We start from the raw sequence: 19882 nt of genomic DNA on the forward strand, positions 1-19882 counted from the left end.
ATGGTTTAGTCTCACCACTTCGAGGTAAGTGAGAGTCCTGTCCAGATATAGTCTGGCAACCTTGTGCCAAGGCTCCAGCCTGACTCTAGGCCCACTAGACCTTTTGACCCTTGTCTGGTCACCAGTCCTTTCGCTGGTGGCCTATAGGCCTTTCACCAGTCCTTTCGCTGGTGGCCTATAGGACAACCAAGTCCATCCTTCTATCCTGGGTTTCAGCCTAGGGCCCGTGTACCAGGCTATTGAGATCTGCTTCTTCAGACCTCCTGCTTCTTCCCTGGGCTTCTACCTACTGCAGTCTGCCTCTAGGCCTTCTTCCACAACCCCTTCCAGGCCTCAGAGGAAAGGTAACAAAGGAAAAGCACAATACAGCAACAGTCCAAACGTGTCCCTGGCCTCCCTCTTTTCAGTGTCCTCAGGGCTATTGCACAGTGTTTGCAGGAAGCCTCTGCCAGCTTCATCCTCCCTTCCTGGGAGCCAGTGAAGAGAGGTCTCTCTACCTCCCAGGGCTGGGACCTTCTGAACTGGGCTCCTGCAAGATGAGCATGCCTCTCAGGGGTGGTTAGGCAAGGCTGCCTGAGCCCAAAGTTGTTGTATAGGCAGTTTTGCATGGTGTGGTGTTTGTATACCCCATCACAGACTTGGTCATTATGGAATTGATCCAGATTTGAGCTCATGACTTAGAAGTGAAAGGCTCTATATTTCCCAAGTCATCCAGAATCCCTTTTCTCAGTTTTGTATGACAATAGTGTTTAAAGTGGATTGGGGCAAGAGAAAAAATTGACACATGTTGCTTGTTGCTGTTATTTCTCTTTGTCTGTTGTATCTGCTCTGGTTATTCTAGTCGATAACTTGACATAAGGAAGATTAAAAACTAGGCCAGATTGATCCGTGCTTGTGTAATTCCACTAAGGCAACACCAGGGTTGAACTTGGGCCAGTACATTTAGTGGGAGTGAAACCTTAATTTCTAAAGCTATATATATACACCCTAGAGCCATTTCTAGAACCTCCTCACTGTTATATCTAGGCAAGGAGCTGGATGTTTTTCACAATACATTTATACACAGTGAAACAAACTTAGAGAGGGGGAATAAAGTTACAGAACTTGCTGTTTAAGTATAATAAAGCTGCTGTTAAAACTTTTTAGAAGTGTCTTAAAATAATATGATCAATATAGTGCCATTACTTTAATTTAATCACTGGTTAATTGGATTCTTTAATATTTAATCAAAACCTCGGGAAACAAAGTGTTTTCAGGTTATTGTCATCGCTTTTGGATAATTCATTCTGGGGCTATAGAAAGCTGCCACTTAATAAACTGTATTCACAATCCCTCATTTTGTACATACCAAAGGTTATTTTAAACACTCAGGAATATCTGTGAAGAACATCAGAATGGCCATACTGGGTCACACCAGGGGTTTATCTATCCCAGTATCCTGTCTTCTGGCAGTGGCCAATGCCAGATGCTTCAAAGAGAATGAACAGAACCAGGCAATCCTCAAGTGATCCATCCCTTGTCGTCCAGTCCCACCATCTAGAAGTTAGAGGTCTAGGGACAGAGCATGGGATTGCATCCCTGACCATCTTGGCTAATAGCCATTGATGGACCTATCCTCCATGAATTTACCTAATTCTTTTTTGAATTCAGAAACAATTTTGGGCTTCACAACATCCCCTGGCAATGAGTTCCATGTAGGGTGACCAGACAGCAAGTGTGAAAAATCGGGGTGGGGGTGGGGGTAGTAGGCACCTATATAAGAAAAAGCCCCAAATATCGGGACTGTCCCTGTAAAATAGGAAAATCTGGTCACCTTCCATGGGTTGACTGTTCGTTTTGTTTTAAGCCTGCTGCCTATTAATTTCATTGGTTGACCCCCTGGTTCTTGTGTTATGTGAAGAAATAAATTAACATTTCCTTATTCACTTTCTGCACACCATTCATGGTATAATAACCTCTATCATATCCCCCCTTTGTTATCTCTTTTACAAACTGAATAGTCTTAGTTTTTTAATCTCTCTTCATATGGAAGCTGTTCCATACCCCTAATAATTTCTGTTGCCCTTTTTCTGTAACTTTTTTTTTTTTGCAACAGTGTTACTCTGACTCACATTCAGCTTGTGATCCATTATGACCCCAGATCACTTTCCGCAGTACTCCTTCCTAGACAGTCATTTTTCATTATGTATGTGTGCAACTGATTGTTCCTTCTTAAGTGGGGTACTTTGCATTTGCCCTTATTGAGGGACCCCATTCATTATGCCCTTCCAGCATGACTGTGAACCACAGATAACTACTCTCTGGGAATGGTTTTCCACCCAGTTATGCACTTACCTTATAGTAGCTTCATCTAGGTTGTATTTCCCTAGTTTGTTATGAGAAGGTCATGTGAGACAGTATCAAAATCCTTATTAAAGTCAAGATTTACCACGTCTGCCGCCCCCCCCCCCAATCCACACTGCTTGTTACCCTGTCAAAGAAAGCTATCAGGTTGGTTTGACACGATTTGTTCTTGACAAATCCATGCTTACTGTTACTTACCACTTTGTCTTCTAGATGTTTGCAAATTGATTGCTTAATTTGTTCCATTATCTTTCTGGGTACAGAAGTTAAGCTGACTGGTCTGTAATTTCCTGGGTTGTCCTTATTTCCCTTTGTATAGATTGGCACTATATTTGCCCTTTTCCAGTCTTCTGGACTCTTTCCTGTCTTCCATGACTTATCTGAGCCATTCATGATTATCTTTGAAATCTTCTCAATCAGCTCCTTGAGTATTCTAGGGTGCATTTCATCAGGCCCTGGTGACTTAAAGACATCTAACTTGTCTAAGTAGTTTTTAACTTGTTCTTTTCCTATTTTAGCCTCTGATCCTACCTCATTTTCACTGGCATTCACTATGTTAGACGTCCAATCACCACCAACCTTCTTGGTGAAAACTGAAATAAAGAAGTCACTAAGCACCTCTGCCATTTCCACATTTTCTGTTATTATTTTTCCCTCCTCATTGAGTAACAGGCCTACCTTGTCCTTGGTAGTCTTGTTGCTTCTAATGTATTTGAATGTTTTCTTGTTACCCTTTATATCTCTAGCTAGTTTGATCTTGTTTTGTGCCTTGGCCTTTCTAATTTTGTCCCTACATACTTGTGTTATTTGTTTATATTCATCCTTTGTAATTTGACCTAGTTTCCACTTTTTGTAGGACTCTTTTTTGATTTTTAGATCATTGAAGATCTCCTGGTTAAGCCAGGATGGTCTCTTTCCATACTTCCTATCTTTTCTACACAACGGGATAGTTTACTCTTCTGCCCTTAATAATGTCTCTTTGAAAAACTGCCAACTGTCTTCAGTTGTTTTTCCCCTTAGATTTGCTAGCTCTTCACAGTCTGCTTTGGACTTAAACTATCTGTAGTAATTTAATATCATCTGCAAAATTTGCATTCTCACTGTCTATCCCATTTTGTAGATCATTTATGAATATGCTGAACAGCAGTGGTCCCAATACAGATCCCTGGGGGACACTGCTATTTATCTTTCTCCATTCTGAAAATGGACCATTTATTCCTACCCATTGTTTCCTGTCTTTTAACCAGTTACTGATCCATGAGGGGCCCTTCTGTCTTATTCTATGACTGCTTACTTTGCATAAGAGCCATTGGTGAGAGACCTTGTCAAAGGCTTTCTTGAAGTCTCAAGAAAGCCCGGCAACCCGGGAGCATGGAGAGGGCTCACCGCAGAACACACAGCTCCAAACCTCCCCCAGCCATTAAAATTTTTTTAAAGGGGGAGGGATAGCTCAGTGGTTTGAGCATTGGCCTGCTAACCCCAGGGTTGTGAGTTCAATCCTTGAGGGGGCCGTTTGGGATCTGGGGCAAAAATTGGGGATTGGTCCTGCTTTGAGCAGGGGGTTCGACTAGATGACCTCCTGAGGTCCCTTCTAACCCTGATATTCTATGATTCTATGATAAGTACACTATATCCACTGGATCACTCTTGTCTACATGTTTTGACCCCCTCAAAGAATTCTAATAGATTGGTGGGACATGATTTCCCTTTATAGAAGCTGTGTTGACTCTTCCCTGACAAATCATGTTCATCTATGTGTCTAATAATTCTGGTCATTACTATAGTTTCAACCAATTTGCCTGGTACTGAAGTTAGACTTAGCTCAGCCTGTAGTTGTCAAGATCACCTCTGGAACCTTTTTTAAAAATTGATGTCACATTAGCTGTCCTCCAGTCATCTGGTACAGAAGCTGATTTAAGTGATAGGTTACAAACCACAGGTCTGAAATTTCATATTTGAGTTCCATCAGAACTCTTGGGTGAATACCATCTGGTGGCTTAGGCCTGCCTAATTATACTTTGACACTTGATTTGCTAGAGTTTATGCCCCTTTCTATTTTCTTGTTTCAAAATATAATCCTTAATGTCTAAACTAGGGAGTTTTTCCTTTTACATCTTTGGCTCTTGATGAATGACTGCATGAAACATGTGGTGAAATATTTGTTCTTTATTTTTGACATTGAAAAGTTCTATCGGTTACTTTTGAAGTCACTCATGAGGAAGAAATCACATATTCTAAATGATTTGTTATATATATGAATTTATGAATAAGCTTAAATTTGATTACCAAGCCATGGAAAGGATGTCTTGATCAATTTTCCATTTGTCCCCTAAAATAGAGTTTCACGTGATGCTTGATATAGATGGATACTTAGAGATGCTTACTTCACAATGCTACCTGAAGGGAGCACGGCACTGGTTTGGTTTAGATTAAATGTAAAACAAGTTTATTAACAACAGAAGATAGGATTTTAGGTGAGTTCAAGTAAGGGATAGAGTTAAATATGGGTACAAGCAAATAAAAGTGAAAAACACTTTCAAGTGGCTGAGGCTTAACACCAACAAGCTACAGCCTTTATTCAAGGTAGTTTCCTTACCAATCTACCTTCCAGCAAGATGGCTGACCACCATTCAGGTCAGGATCTTCCACAAAGTCCAAAGTGCTTGGTTCCTTTATCTTGTTAGGTGGAAGATAACTTGGGGCTTTTTCCCCCTCTCTTTTATAGTGCAGTGAACCTTTGCAATCGATTCTTCTGAAGGTTATCCTAAAGCAAAGCTCAGTCAAGCTGTGAGGAAGGGACATAGTCTTGCGGTGAAGGAAGCTTCATGCTGGTTTCCTCTGCTGGTGTTTGCTAAAATGCCAATTAATCTGTTTTTCTGCAGTCTCCTCCCCGTGCCGTGATGCTGAGTGATTATCTCCTCCCCTTGTTGCCTTGATAGTTCTGTTTCTTTTTTGTAAATTGCATTTCCATTGTCTCTTAATGCACCTTGGAAGTACCTTCAAGGTGGCAGAACCACATTCCTTTGTCTAGAGTGGGGTAACTTCAGCCCTGCCCAGCAGACACACTTTAAAAACATAATTCACAATATGTTTGTAATTTTGAATTTGTCATCTGTGCATACACCACACAATACTATTAATGATCAGTATGTTATTAGCTTACTATTGATGTCTTACATTATACCTTTTTAAAGTGAGTTGATGTACACTGAACTGATCTGGCCAGCTGAAACTCACTACAAGATACCACTTAGGCCTCTGTCCTCTTGCATTGGGATACTGTTAGGATCACATGACTCCTATACCACCCTCCCTGTAGACCCCAGAACAAGGGCTATGTTGGGGAGAGAGAGGAGGAGTAGCTGGAATGCTCTGGGCCTCCAGGCTGCTCTAACCGTGGTCATGTCTGAGCAGAGAATTGGGGAGTTGCAGCTGACTCCCTCACTTCTCCCCTCCTTCCTTCTACTTTGCTGAGCATAAACTCGGTGAAGCAGAGAATCTGGCCCCCCATTTCTTGGTTCAGGAGTGAACAGATCTGCCCCTTACAAGTCTTGGGGGATGACTCTGAGAACTTGCTGGAGAGATAATAACCGCATACAGAACCTTTGTAATAAAGGAGTGACAACACTGTAAGAAATCTTTATTTCCTGGCCCCGGTCACCTGACTTGAGTCAAGTTTGCCAAAGGTTAGTACTGTGTCACATGAAAAGGGTCAGTACACACTGACCCCTGAGGTAACTGGTACAAAGCCTGCACAAACATTTTGCTATCATGTGCAGGAACCATTTGCTTGCCTCAGCAATTATAAGGAATTACTTATTTGCCCTGTGTTTCACAGTCATATGTAACAGATGCTTTTATACTTCCCAGGTCCTGTCTGATGTGTTTAGCGCACCAGTGTATACTATTGACACCGCCAACTCTGCTTGTTTAGGATGTGCTTACAGAGCAATTCATGGTAAGGCTGTAAAGAAAAGTCCTTTGGTCTACCTGAACATTTAATTTTCATGCACCCAATAGCCATGATTAAAGTTTCTGAAAAAAGTGCAGGGTATATAAAGCATAGTGGACCAGATCCATAGCCCACTGAAGTTAAAGAGAGTATTTCCACTGACATCAGTGGGTTTTGGATCATGCCCAATAAGAATAAAAGTGAATTTTTAGGGTTTCACTCACTTCTTGCAGCAGAATTTAGGCTTGGGCTCCCAGTGGCAGATTGTCTGCCTAGAGGGTAACGTAGGGTACAGCAGCACAATCTACAGCAACCTCCTCTCAGACAGGAGTGGGACCTGGACAGATGGCAGGTACATCTCTAGAAGTGGATGAGGTTTGCTGGGAAGGGTGTGCAGCTTTGATGCGCTGATCCTCCACCAACAGATACCCATTTGTTAATTAAAGCTCCCCTCTCCTGACTGAACCCACAGAGGAAGAGAGAAGGAGTTAGAGAAAACCAGCCTAGTAATAAATACTGCCCAAACGGGTGACATTAAAATAAAGCTTCTGTGTAAATCTTGGCATTTTTAAATGACAAACCATCTATCAGCATATACAAGCTGTGCTGTGCTCCACGTTCAAGCTGTGTATGCTTCATGTTGTGAATGCATAAATCTCTTGCTCAGTCATTTCATTTATTGCAGTACATCACCAGTTGTAATGCAACAGCCAAAGACCCAGAAGTAAAGGTGTTAATTAATTTGCGTATTGATGCAAAAACTTGTATGTTAATGACAGGTTCTCAGAGGTTAAATGATGTTGAATCCCAGGAAGGTGGTCTTCACGTATTTTGGAATGCTTTAATAGCATCATTTCCTGGCTATTTTACTGTTAAACAAGTTCAAAGCTGTGGGCCAAGTCCTTACTCAGGCAAAATTCTCATAGGCCTCAATTAGACATTTTAGCAATGGACAGCCTGTGTCCAGGTTCATGCAGGGTCATAACATTGAGACAGAAGCATGGTGAAGACAGTGCTGATCATCACAAAAGCATCCAGGTTTCATTTTCAGAAGAAAATTCTGCGTTCAGCTACATGGTACACCCACATTGACTGCACTCACAGGTCTGAAGACAAAGCAGAAACTCTGTGCAGCAGAGAACCGGAGTCAGTAATTTTAACACACAAAATATGCTTCCACTACTTTGTTTCCAAAGAAGATGCAATGATGCCATCAGCAAAGCATTTAGGAGAGTGGAAATAGCAGCACCAGACTATCAGTAGGAGTGAAGTATGCTGAGAACATTTTTACACTTTTTAGGGACCAAATCCTTCCTCTGTTTTACTCAGAATGTGCCTTATACTTCAAAATCATCCTGAACTTTTCCCGTACATGCTGGATTCTCTGCCCTTGAATATAGCTTGAGGTGACAACTTCCATTAAGATTTATGCAGATATTTCATATGGCCAGAAGATGGGGATTCCCTCTGTCAGTATGGTATATGAAATCTTTGCTCAGGTATGCTGCTGCCTAACCCCCCTCGGGCATGCTGTGTGTTTTTTTTCAGTGGCATTTTTGATTGATGCTGTTCAGCTGGCTCACTCCTCTGGCTGAGCAGAGGAATTGTGTAAAAATGAAGACTTGCTAATATAAATGAAATATTGATGATAAGGGCCCCTTAACAACATTACAATTTATAATCTACAAATACAGTATTCCATGGTTAGTCTAGGTTGTTTGGCAGGAATAACAAAGAATACCTGAAATGCTGTAGCTTATTCTGCGAGGGAGAATGCTGTAGTAATGGGATTCCCTCTGACTGTTCAGCTGCCTTATATATCATCATAGTTTAATGAGTATTTGTAGTACATATTTTCTTAATACGGTTTTCACAGCTCATCCCTATCTTTCTTGCTGTGCTTTTTATTTTGGTTACACTTTGTCCTTGGATTTCTTGCTTCTGCAAATTTTCACTGCGGCTTACTGTATTATTGGTGTCTATAAATGATTACTGATATTTTTTGAAACTGCATTTCTGCTGCTATTCCACCATAAGGTACAAATTGAATGATTGACAAAAACTCAATCTCAGAGTCCCCACTTTCCAGATTAGTGCATTGGAATCTAAGACCTTTGCCATTTATCCTTCACTTTTGAATGCTGACCTGGTGATGGAGGATCAATATAATGTATTAATTTGCCAGTGAGTCGAGGCACATCCCTCATCTTTTTTTTGAGCTTTGATCAGTATTGTGATTCTCTCTGCAGGGCTTGTGGCAGAAACAAGTGTGTCCTTGGTAGATGTAGTGAAATTAGCACCAGAACCTAGATTAGTTGTTACACCAACCACTGGGGCAGACCAGGTGAGTAGCTTTGGAATTTCAGCATTTTCAATTTTATTTCATTTTATTTTCTGTATGTTTTAAAAATGGTTTGTTTGTTTGTTGGTTTGTTTGTTTGTTTGTTTTTTGCAAATAAAATGGATGTATTTGTAACTTGGGAGGCACTAGGATTGATTTGAGGAAATCTCTGTTCTTGTAATGATACAATATCTGAGTGATCACAATATTCAGACCCATAAAAGAGTAAATTTCCCCAATCAGATACATGCAGAGAGGAAAAACTGTCATCTTTCAAGGATAGAAAGTGTTATAACTTGGGTTTAATGCCTGTGCTGGTCATTTGGGTTCTGACTGGTAATATTGACAAAGTAGTCTTTACTTCCAGCAAAGTGCTAGTTGGAAAAATGTTAATGAAGTTATTTTCTCTGTTTAGAAAACATCAGAAATATCCCTGCCTGCCTGATTCTTAATATTGATCAGCAATCATTTATGAAAGGCACACACATCTTCACTGATAACTTCCAGTCTGAACAGCCAAATGGTCGCTAATTAGAAATAATGCTTACTAGAACCAGTTTTCACTACATACATACACATCCTCTAAAGTTCTACAATTCTCCCAAAACAAGAAACTTGTGTTTTGTGGGACCACGTGGCTAAACAACCAATTAGGCAACAGAGCCACATAGTTCATGTAAACCAAGGAAAGAACTTGTCTTTGGGACTTCCAATTTCCCATTAAAGGCAATTTGTTCCCATTTGGAGTTCCATAAGACTGTAGCTCTATTACAGCTTTTTACATATAACTTAATATCATGCAATAAATGAACAGTATAATGCAGCAAGAATACTGTACAATAGTAACTTAGTTGTAGCTGTCTAGGATCTAAATACCTTCTACTTCCACTAACTTTAATTATGTACAGATTTCTTCTACATTAATTTAGTCTGTTGGCATGTTGCATAATACGTTGGATGCAGCATGTCACTGCCTCAGTGGGTCACAGCTGAGAATGCCATATTCAGGACAAACTGTTGAGAAATAGGGCAGACTCACTCCAAACTGATGGTTATTCTATCATTAGATTATACCAAGCCAGTAACAAAAGTAAACTTCTGTCTCACCACACTGGTTAACAGGAAGTAAGAAATGCAGTCTCCTTCGGCATCCCAGCCCTTATCTCACCTCCCAGACACTGGACTCTGAGGAGTGGTTATTGAAAACCAATTTCATCACATATAAGGTCCTTCTAATCTCAAGAGATCAGCCACTTAGTGAGGTCAATACATAACTCAGATTTTATCCAATAATCATCATGCTGCTGCCAGTCTTCTAGTAACTAAAATATAAAGCTTTATTAATTAAAAAAGAGCATTATAATGGTGAATAGATCATATACATACAATAATGGCAATGTTTTTATATCTGGTTTGTAGCAGTGATATTACAGATTGCTGGCTTGTAAAGTCTCCCTGGTAACTTCCAAAGTATTGGAAGGTCCTCAGTCCATAGTTCAGTATGCTCCTTTTAGTTGTAAATGCACAGTCCAGAGAATCAGAGCAGGAAAGAGACAAAATGGATGTTTTATACCCTTGACCATGGGCCTGAAAATTTTCTATTTCAATCAAAGTTCATAGTCCAGTTTGTGGAAAGTTACTGGCACAAGATGGAGTCAAGGTTCACATGAGCAGATCTCATGTCCTTTCATGGCTTGCTGATTTACAGATGGTAGCTGAGGCTGAGGCATCTGTAGGAAGAGATATCTTGGTGGAATGAGTTTTTTCTGTGGCCCATTGCAACAGTTAAGTGTCTTTAATGGGTCATCAATGCAAAGCTGTCTGGCTTCATTGTAGATTTTACCTGGTGGGTTTTACCCAGGAATACAGCATATATGTATGCCAGTACATAGTCAATATTTATAACTTCAGAAAAAAAGATACATGCATATAATTGGATAATCAGACTTAGCAAATCATAACTTTTCCATTGACACCTTACATGACATACTGTGTACAAGATTTGTTGCAGTGGCAATATCAAGTTTATGAATGGTCATACTTCACTCATAGAACATCACACACCATAAATGCAGACATCAAGGCTTTTAAGCTTTTATTTAAACTCTTGGAAACTGCCAAAATTACTAGCTTCCAGCTAAAAGGGTATTGGAGGACCAGACATCAGCAACACTAGTAATGGAAATGATTATGCTACATAGTGGCACACTACATACCAGCATATTATTTAATTATTACAGAACTGGAAAATCTTAGTGATCAAACAAGTCCTGATCAGAAATATTAAGCCAGTCAATTTAAAATCAGATGATCTGATCTCATTTGCTCAACTTTGTGATACCTGTTTCCCCTTGTTTTAAAAGATCTGTGTTCTGGTTTTTATAATCCGAGCTGCCAGGAGATATGGGAAGGGTGGAGAAACACTCTGCCCCAGTAGCAGTCCACAGTGACATCTGACTCAGCCACAATGTCTCTGGAAGGAGTGAGGGACATGGTACCAGTGGGAGTTGCAACACCCTTTGAAAGTGTGTAATATGTGCTCCCTGTGCAGTTTGTCTCTGCTGGCTTCTGTGGAATGGTGAACCACCGGTTCACTTCTTTTGGGCTGTCTAGTGCTCTTCTAGTTTCCGCTTGCAAAGGTGTGCAAGGGAGGGTGAGATCCTTGTTTCCGTGCAGGGGTAGACACTGCCTGGCTCAAAGTATCAACAGTGAATTCTTTTGTCTTTTACGTTTTACTGGCATACAATGTCCTGACAACGAAAAGAATAATTGTCTCTGTCTCCATACTTTTCTCCTCCTTTCTCACTTGGTTAGACCTGGCTATCATTGCACATCTTTTTATTGGTCTTAAATGATATCGAGGCAGTGAATTATTGCTCCTGTTGAAACGGAGTCATTAAAGAGACCATAGCAGCTAAACAACAAGCTGAGGAATGACCATTTCTGCACCCCCATTTAGCATGCTAGCTGCATCCCATTAAAAGCAGTTTCTTTCCATTATAAATTCCACTCAATTTTTTATCTCCTGTTCTATAATTCTACAGTTGATAGTGGATTCCTTGGCTAGTTTCATGGCTGTGAAACTGCAGAAAGCCAGAGGGCCTGTCAGTAATACAGTGGGTTAGCATGAACAGTGCATTGAAAATTCATAATGTGATGAGTCAGTTTGGTTCTGTTTTTTACAGGGCTGCATCTCCCTGTTCATCCAGTTTCATTCTGTTGTGTTTAGTGGCTTTCGCTTAAATGATGGTTCTTTTTATAAACTTCAAAGTCATCCTGAGGTTAAGCTCTGTCTTGCTGAGGAGCTCTTGTAGAGCAGCTTTGCTAACCAATGTGAAGTTGCCCATATCACTTTTGGACTGCAAGAGCCAGATCTTCGCAGTGTACGGAAAGTGGGTCATAGCTAGGGAATCTAGTCTGGCTTCCTTCTTTTGCCAGTATAGGTTGGAAGCAACAAGGACCAGATCACTAGAGGGGGGGAAAGCCTGTTTCTGACTGCAATAAAACATTACAGCTTGCTGTATTTGAATCCTGAATGTGAAGGTCTATAAGTACAATAGAATTTCAAGAATCAGAAGTACAACTTTTATCCTAATATGTTCTTTATTATTGTAGGGTCAGATTTGGCCTAGTGCCTCATGTGGATGTGAAGGATGTGGGGAGGGTGCATGGAACCACTTTCCTTTTGTGCTTCCGTGCAGGGGCTTAGGACCATCACCAGTCCTTGCACTCACTTGCCAGCCGTCCCAAAGAGGGGGAGGGGCAGGGACGAGCATGGGCCCTCAACTTGCCTATCCCTCAGCAATGACTTGCAGCCATACTGAGAGCAATAGCTGTGCCCCCCTTCACATTGGGGAACGTGATGCCTTCCATAGTTCCTGTTGGGGCAAGGAACTGGGATTGTGCAGGAAAGGCACAATAGAGCTCCAGACACTGAAGTTTCCTAGATTGCAGCCTGACAGAACCACTAGGCATGACAGAAATAACTGGGAGACCTTATAACAATATGTATATGCTAACTGACAGTAAGAAACCATTATTACAGCATTAAAATGCAGCTCAGTTTTAGAAGTCTATTAAAAACGGAGATGCTTGGCTTATTGGCTAATTAAGCAAAAAGGCATGAGAAAGAATATGATTATCTGGAGATAATCCCATCTCTCGTGTTACAAGGCATGTACCTATGCAATGGTATAAGATTTGGTTTAGTGCTGTTATATAGGATTTTGTGTAGGGAAGGTGCAGGGAAGTGCCTATGCATCCTTAAGTGCATAGGTTTTAATTACATCTATTTAATTCATAAATTTTGCATTGATATAGTCAGCATTGGCTTATATAATACATGAGAGGTGTGTGACAAGGGGGCTGTTTGTATTGTTGACTTTATTAATGTTAGTAGTCGTCTAGTTAGTAGTATTCAGACAGCAAGTATGAAAAATTGGGGCAGAGTGTGGGGAGTAATAGGTGCCCATATAAGAAAAAGCCCCAAATATCAGGACTGTCCCTATAAAATCGGGACAACTGGTCACCCTAAGTAGTACCCAGGGACTGGGTCAGGGCTCCACTGTACAAACAATTGATAAGACGATAGTCCCTGCCCTAGAGAGTTCACAATCTAGGTTTGTAACAGGATGCAACAGACGGATGGGAACGGAGGACAAGGTAATACTGATGTGAGCACTTCTTGCATGGAAGGTAGTAGTCTCAGTCTAGGTTATATTGTATTTTGTTTTAACAATTTGTTATCTTTTGTTTTCTTATTTACGTGCTGAGCCCTGGTAATGTGTGAGATTGGTCAGTAATATATTGATGACAGTTACGTTATAGGCAATTACAAGCTTCATATTATAACACACATAATTACTTTTTTAAAATATCACTCTTTGATACGTTACTTTTTGAGGGTATTACAAAGAGGAAATTTATGTTCCTGAGCTTTTGTGCATCATTGAGTGTTCTTTATTCCATGTGGACATCAATTATAAAAATAAATCCATATAATTGCCTCTGGAAAAATGCTCCTGAAATCTCTAAGGAGGAGTTATCCAAGGTAATGTCAATGGAAACCAGCTACTATGATTTTTTGTCTGTAGTGGTTTCTCAGTTTTCATTTGAACCAGGCAATATATTTAGCTGTGTTCTTTCCTAAATCACATTCATCTCTGGAGGAGCAGCATCTCCATATTTTAGATGTGAGACATTGTCTAACCTTCTACCTGGATAGAACTGAACCTTTTCATGCATCGACTTGTCTGTTTGTGTTATATGCAGATGTATGAACGGACAAGCAGTCTGTTCCCTGGGTGGATAACATCTTGTATCAAGACTGCATATGAAAGAGCTTCAACCATGCCTCCTCAGTGGGTGCAAACTCATTCTACAAGAGTGCAAGCTATGTCAGTAGGGTTCCTCAGTGTCATCTCAATATTGGACATTTGCAGGCCTGCCACCTGGTTGTTGATACATATGTTTACAAACCATGATGCCATTACTGCATTTTCCAGAGCGGATGCAAATGTAGGTAGTGCAGTCCTGCAATCTTTGTTTAGATAGACTCCAAGCCCCGCCTCCTGGGGTGGGTACTGCTTGTGAGTTACCTAAGTGGAATACATGGCTGCGTCTACTTGAAGTAGAAGAAATGGTTACTTATTGTCACTGTGGTTCTTTGAGTTGCAGCTGTGTATTCCACAACCCACCCTCTGTCCCCTCTGCATTGGAGTCTCGTTTCCAGGTGTTCTGGGTGAAGGAGCTGAGGGGTGTTGGGTGGTGCTGCCTCGTATTGCTGGAGAGGGACCATGAGAACAAAGTGCCATTTCCGCCTCCTACGGATACTGCTAAGCAAAATTCTCTGGCTCTGGTGTGCTGGGCACACACACACCCAAGTGGAATACACATCTGCATCACATCTTGAAGAACCACAGTTACAATAAGTAACTGTTTCTTACACCATTTGAAGTTCTGACTCACCGTGCGTGTGTTTGCATATAAAATACCAATCACTACAGCCTGCAGTAATAGGGGGCCATGCTGTGCCACTAGTATTTAAACAGAACTCCCCAATGAAGTCAAAAAAGGGGGTAAGAAGAACATATATAGTTCACAGACTTTGTGCTGGGCCTCTGCACAGGGGGGTGAATTTCACCCAAGTTGTACGGAAATAAAGTAGGAGGGATGGTCTTGATTTTTCCCATGTGCATGCAGTATATATTACAGCACTCATTCACACTGATGGCTGGGAGACCCACTGCAGGTGCCTGGATTTTGCAAATTGGCAAGTTAAGTGTTCAAGGCCAATAAAATAGTCAAGGACACTTATCAGTTGACGTGGCTGTTCGTTGATTTTGACGCTTTTTAATTTAGAGTGATATATTCACAATACTACTTCATATTGTGCTAGTAAACGTGCAGTAGTATATATTGTACAAATGTCATGTAGTAACATGAGAACGCTATCTTAGAAATACAGCAGTCTTAGCAATATAGCGCTCTGCTATTAAATCTTTGCTGAGGAGTCTGGTAAAGCAGCCAGGGTTTATCAAGTTTACAGGTTAGCAAGGCAAGAATTAGTGAGGCATAACTATAGATGTTTCAGTAAATGAAGGATCTATTTTTGTCTGACATATTGATGCTCCTAATACAGCCCATGTGTGTTTGCTCAGTATTTTGTTTACTCTTCTATATATATATTTAAGAAAAATAGGAACAATAGCATTCTTCAGGATGTGTAATGGCAATTCCGGTATTTCACAGGTACTGACAGCACTTTGGCACACAACACACCTAAGGCATTCATGTAGTTAGTTAAAATCATATGCTCTGTGATGTGCTATGGGGAGTGTTCAGAAAGTTTCTAGCCTGGCAAAGAGAGTCATAATTTGCATTTGTTTATTTTTCAGTATAGTCCCCCATGACATCAATGCACTTGCTCCAGTGCAGCTGTAGAATAGACAGCTGCAGTTTGGCTATGCTTGTCTAATAGAAGTCCTTGTCTTGCATGCCCAGAAACTCCTCAGTTTCTATGATCACCTCATTATTATCACTGCAACTCTTTCTCCAAAGGTCTTCCTTCAACTTGGGGAACAGGCAGAAATCTGAAGGAGCCAAATATGTTGAATAGGCTGGACGGGGAAGCAGCTGAAAGCCACATTTGGCTGCTGTGGTCATTACGGTCTGGGATGTGTGCGGTGATGCACTGTCCTGGAGAAGCAAAAAGTTTCCTGGAAATGTATCACACTCTTTTCTGATCAGTGCTGAATATTCTGGGCACCCATTTTACTGAAACCTTTCTCAGGCCCAAGTCTTCACGGTGGCTGGCATGCACTGACCCACTGCAGATGCCCAGTGTCTCAGCTATGTGCCTGACTGTTCATCTTATGTCATTCATCATCATCCTGTGGACTGCATCAACTTTTTCTGGTATTCTGGCCTCTCTAGGGCATCCTGACCTTGGCTCATCCTCAGTGCTGATTCCCTCTTGCTTAAATTCAACAATTCATCAGCCCAGCTTTTTTACTGTGGCATATGGGCATCATTCCCCAGTGTTGCAATCATGTCCTCAGGGATTTTCTTTGGACTCAAGCCTTATAGAGGTACTTGATCACCTCTATGACTTCATTCTTCTCCATTTTTCAAATCTTCGGTGCTTACTCACTTCAACACATCCTTGTACAAGTTCTGCATGGGGAAAAATGTCTGCAAACAAAGAAACACAAAATATCAGTACTTTGGTCTGTGAAATATATTGGGCCCTACTGTATAATTAAATAGGTCAGGCTAGATGCTTTCTGAATGACTCTCATCATAACAGTACTCTGCAGTTTCATGTCCTTTTTGTCAGTAGATCTCTATCTCCATTTTACAGACAGGAGAAATTGAGGCACAAAGATTAAACAAGTTGCCCAAGGTCATACAGTCAGTCAGCAGTAGAGGTAGGAGTATAACTTACGTCTCCTGTCTCCTAGTCTGAGCTCTGTCACTGGAAGAGAGTGTTTAAAAATGTTAAAATTTATTAGCTACCATGTATTAAAACACCTATTTTCATGTACTTGACAGGGCTTCAGTGAAGTGTACAATGTATATTCTCACATATCATAGATATATTGTATACTTACCTTGTATATTCCTTAGACTTTCACCTGATATTTTTAATTTAGTATAGAAATTTGTTTTAACTGCTGTTAACCGCTTATTAGTGATGGGTAGAATTAATCAAAGCATACTCCTCTGTTGCTGAATTTGTCCAATAATTCCATTCTTTAGTCAACAATTCTTGACTAAATTCCAGGAACAAAGAGAGAATTTCAATTCGAAACAATTATTCAGGGAGAAGGGGATTCAGAAACTGAAGATTTTGAAATGAATGGAAACACAAGGTCAAAACACCATCACTTTTTTTTGTAGGATGTTAGGTGATAACATCCTACAAAAACTATAAATGTGTTCTCTTGTGAGAAGATGTGATCATATTGGGAGATTGTATTTTATTCCAGTTGAGTATGTATTAAACACTGATGCCATGAGGTACTGTACTTTTAGCTGAATAAAGGGCAGTTCTGATTTTCTGTACTCTCACAAAGCCTATACTTCTACTCATGAAAAACTCAGGGTGAAGCCATTTAGAATTTTGTCTGAGTAAGGATTGCAAACTGGAGTCCTTATTTGGGAAACAGTGACATTCACTTAAATACTGGGTCTTACTTACTGGTTACTACGGATAAGGGTTTCCAGTTATTGGGCCTGATTTATTATGGCTTTATGGCCCCTTAGTGCCAGCAGGCAGGCATAACACCGCCCTGCTGGTGAATAGCATCAGTGCAGGGAGCATGTAGGCCGGAGAGGTTGAGGATGATGCAGTTATTATTAATACTGGGGGAGATGAGGAAGGCCGGGACAAGAGTTTTGGCTGTGTGGCTAGGAAGACCAGGCTGGGTTTTAGAAATGTTACAGAGAAGGATGTGTCAAATTGCGAGAAAACAGTGATTTTAATAGAGATGACTGCTTACTTCCCCTTAACATAATGAATTATGCTCATCACAAGAACACTGAACTAACATGTACACATCTTATCACACCACTACAATAGAAACTGTCTGAGTGTGTCAAAATTAAAGCTGTAAAAGAACTGTTAGCAAGGGCTATTAAAAACAGAATGAAGAATAGCAGTGCATATTCTTGAGGACATTTCTAAAAGACTCCTAACACTCTGGTTGGTTCTGGGGGTGGTTTGAAATGCAAAATTTTAAAATCCATGTTTTAAACATACACATGTAACTTTCTCTTTCTTTTAGCTCTACCAGCCCCTTCTGAAAAGATATGCAGAGCTTGAACAAAAGATTCTCTACAGTCCAGTCTCCTCTCATCTGGCTAAATAGCAAGAAAAAGAAAAATCTAACACTAGCCCAAGGAATTGACTGCCAGGGTGAAGATCAGAAGAAAGTTGACAGAATTTACTGCAGTTGTTTAAGGCATTCTTCGTATTTTGTGCCCAAAACAAGGTCTAATACATATTAAAATGTTTTTTTAAAAAGGTGTTTCTGGAAAAGTTGCTGAAAGATTGAAATCTTACTTAAAGCACTCAAGTGTTTTTTTGTGTCCACAGCATCATTTTTTTTCTCAGATCCTTTTCAGCATTGTAATTGGTATTTTGTAATAGCTGGGTAACAATAGTCAGGTTAATTCTATCTATCCATTTACCCATGTCTTTCTCTGCTTACATGTCTGTCTCTATCTGTATGTCTACCATTTCTGTCTGTCTGTATCGTATCTATTTTATCTGTCTGTTATATCCATTTATCTGTCATAACTATCTTTCTATAAGTCTCTAATCTGTCTGTTTTTTATACCATGTTATACCATGTTTATTATGGTGCTGCCTTACAGAAATTACGTAAAGTCCACAAAAATCTAAGCACCATTGATTTTGGATTCTCTTTCCTTAACATATAGGTATTTTATGAAGCTGCTAGATTATTCTAAAACAGAAGGTGGTGTATGAATATCCCGGGAATTATGTTCCTCTGAAAGCAGTTATTAATATTAAAGAGAGTACTTCTTAATTTTCCCTTCTTCAGTCCCAGTGATGTTCTGTTTCCATTTGTGGAAATGCCTTAGTGAGTATTATCTGCTATTACAAAGTACTGTGTTGGCTGCATTGGATCAAATCCCACCATAACTTATGCCTGTGCAAGCACACTGAAGGGTTGCCTGGGTATGACTAAGAGGGCAGTTTGGCCCACTGTCTGAAATGTGAACTCAGTGCTTTTGCCGTTTATCTGTAATTAATGGCTGTGGCCTCTGGCTAAATGTGCTACAGACAATAAAGAGTGTTAAAACAAGTAAAGGATCTGTTGGAAATGAGTCTTCTTGTAGAAAGTGCCTGTATGTGCTTACAGTGTGTTACATCTGGGGGTGCCCAAACGATGTCTAGCTGAGTGCTATATAGTCTGCTTATTAAATGTCTGAAAGTCTGATCTAATTTACAGAAAATGGGGCAGATTGGAACTGCTCATATCGTTGGTATGGGGATGCATCCTATGGGTAGGAAATATAGGTCTTGATCTGAATCACTTCACCTTTCTGTACCTCATCATACCCATCTTTAACATGGGTCTAATACCATTTAGATATTTATAAAAGCTGATTAATGATTGTAGAAGCTCTTTGAAATCCTTGGAGGAAGTACATTCTTATTAGGTGCTGTTACTGGAAGTCCATTTGTATCCAATTGGAGCATCATGGCATTTTGGGATGTATATGTAGGGGCATTGCCAGCAGATCGAGGGACGTGATCGTTCCCCTCTATTCGACATTGGTGAGGCCTCATCTGGAGTACTGTGTCCAGTTTTGGGCCCCACACTACAAGAAGGATGTGGAAAAATTGGAAAGAGTCCAGCGGAGGGCAACAAAAATTATTAGGGAACTGGAACACATGACTTATGAGGAAAGGCTGAGGGAACTGGGATTGATTAGTCTGTGGAAGAGAAGAATGAGGGGGGATTTGATAGCTGCTTTCAACTACCTGAAAGGGGGTTCCAAAGAGGATGGCTCTAGACTGTTCTCAGTGATAGCTGATGACAGAACAAGGAGTAATGGTCTCAAGTTGCAGTGGGGGAGGTTTAGGTTGAATATTAGGAAAACCTTTTTCACTAGGAGGGTGGTGAAGCACTGGAATTAGTTACGGAGGTGGTAGAATCTCCTTCCTTTGATGTTTTTAAGGTCAGGCTTGACAAAGCCCTGGCTGGGAGGAT

The 19882-nt window shown here is 40.5% G+C and overlaps 1 protein-coding gene across 4 annotated transcripts in view; it reads left to right on the top strand.

Annotated features, from left to right (window-relative positions):
- Positions 1–18975, top strand: part of XYLB (xylulokinase) — a 145590-nt gene extending 126615 nt beyond the window's left edge. For all 4 annotated transcript variants that reach the window (XM_084619757.1, XM_084619759.1, XM_084619760.1 and 1 more), the window contains exons 17-19: positions 6214–6301; positions 8545–8639; positions 17924–18975. In XM_084619757.1, coding sequence (XP_084475883.1) covers positions 6214–6301; positions 8545–8639; positions 17924–18007 — 267 coding nt within the window. In that variant the 3' untranslated portion in view covers positions 18008–18975. The remainder of the gene's footprint in view (positions 1–6213; positions 6302–8544; positions 8640–17923) is intronic.
- Positions 18976–19882: the final 907 nt, after the last annotated feature.

Source organism: Lepidochelys olivacea, assembly GCF_965140295.1.
Source record: "Lepidochelys olivacea isolate rLepOli2 genome assembly, chromosome: 2".
Taxonomy (NCBI): domain Eukaryota; kingdom Metazoa; phylum Chordata; order Testudines; family Cheloniidae; genus Lepidochelys; species Lepidochelys olivacea.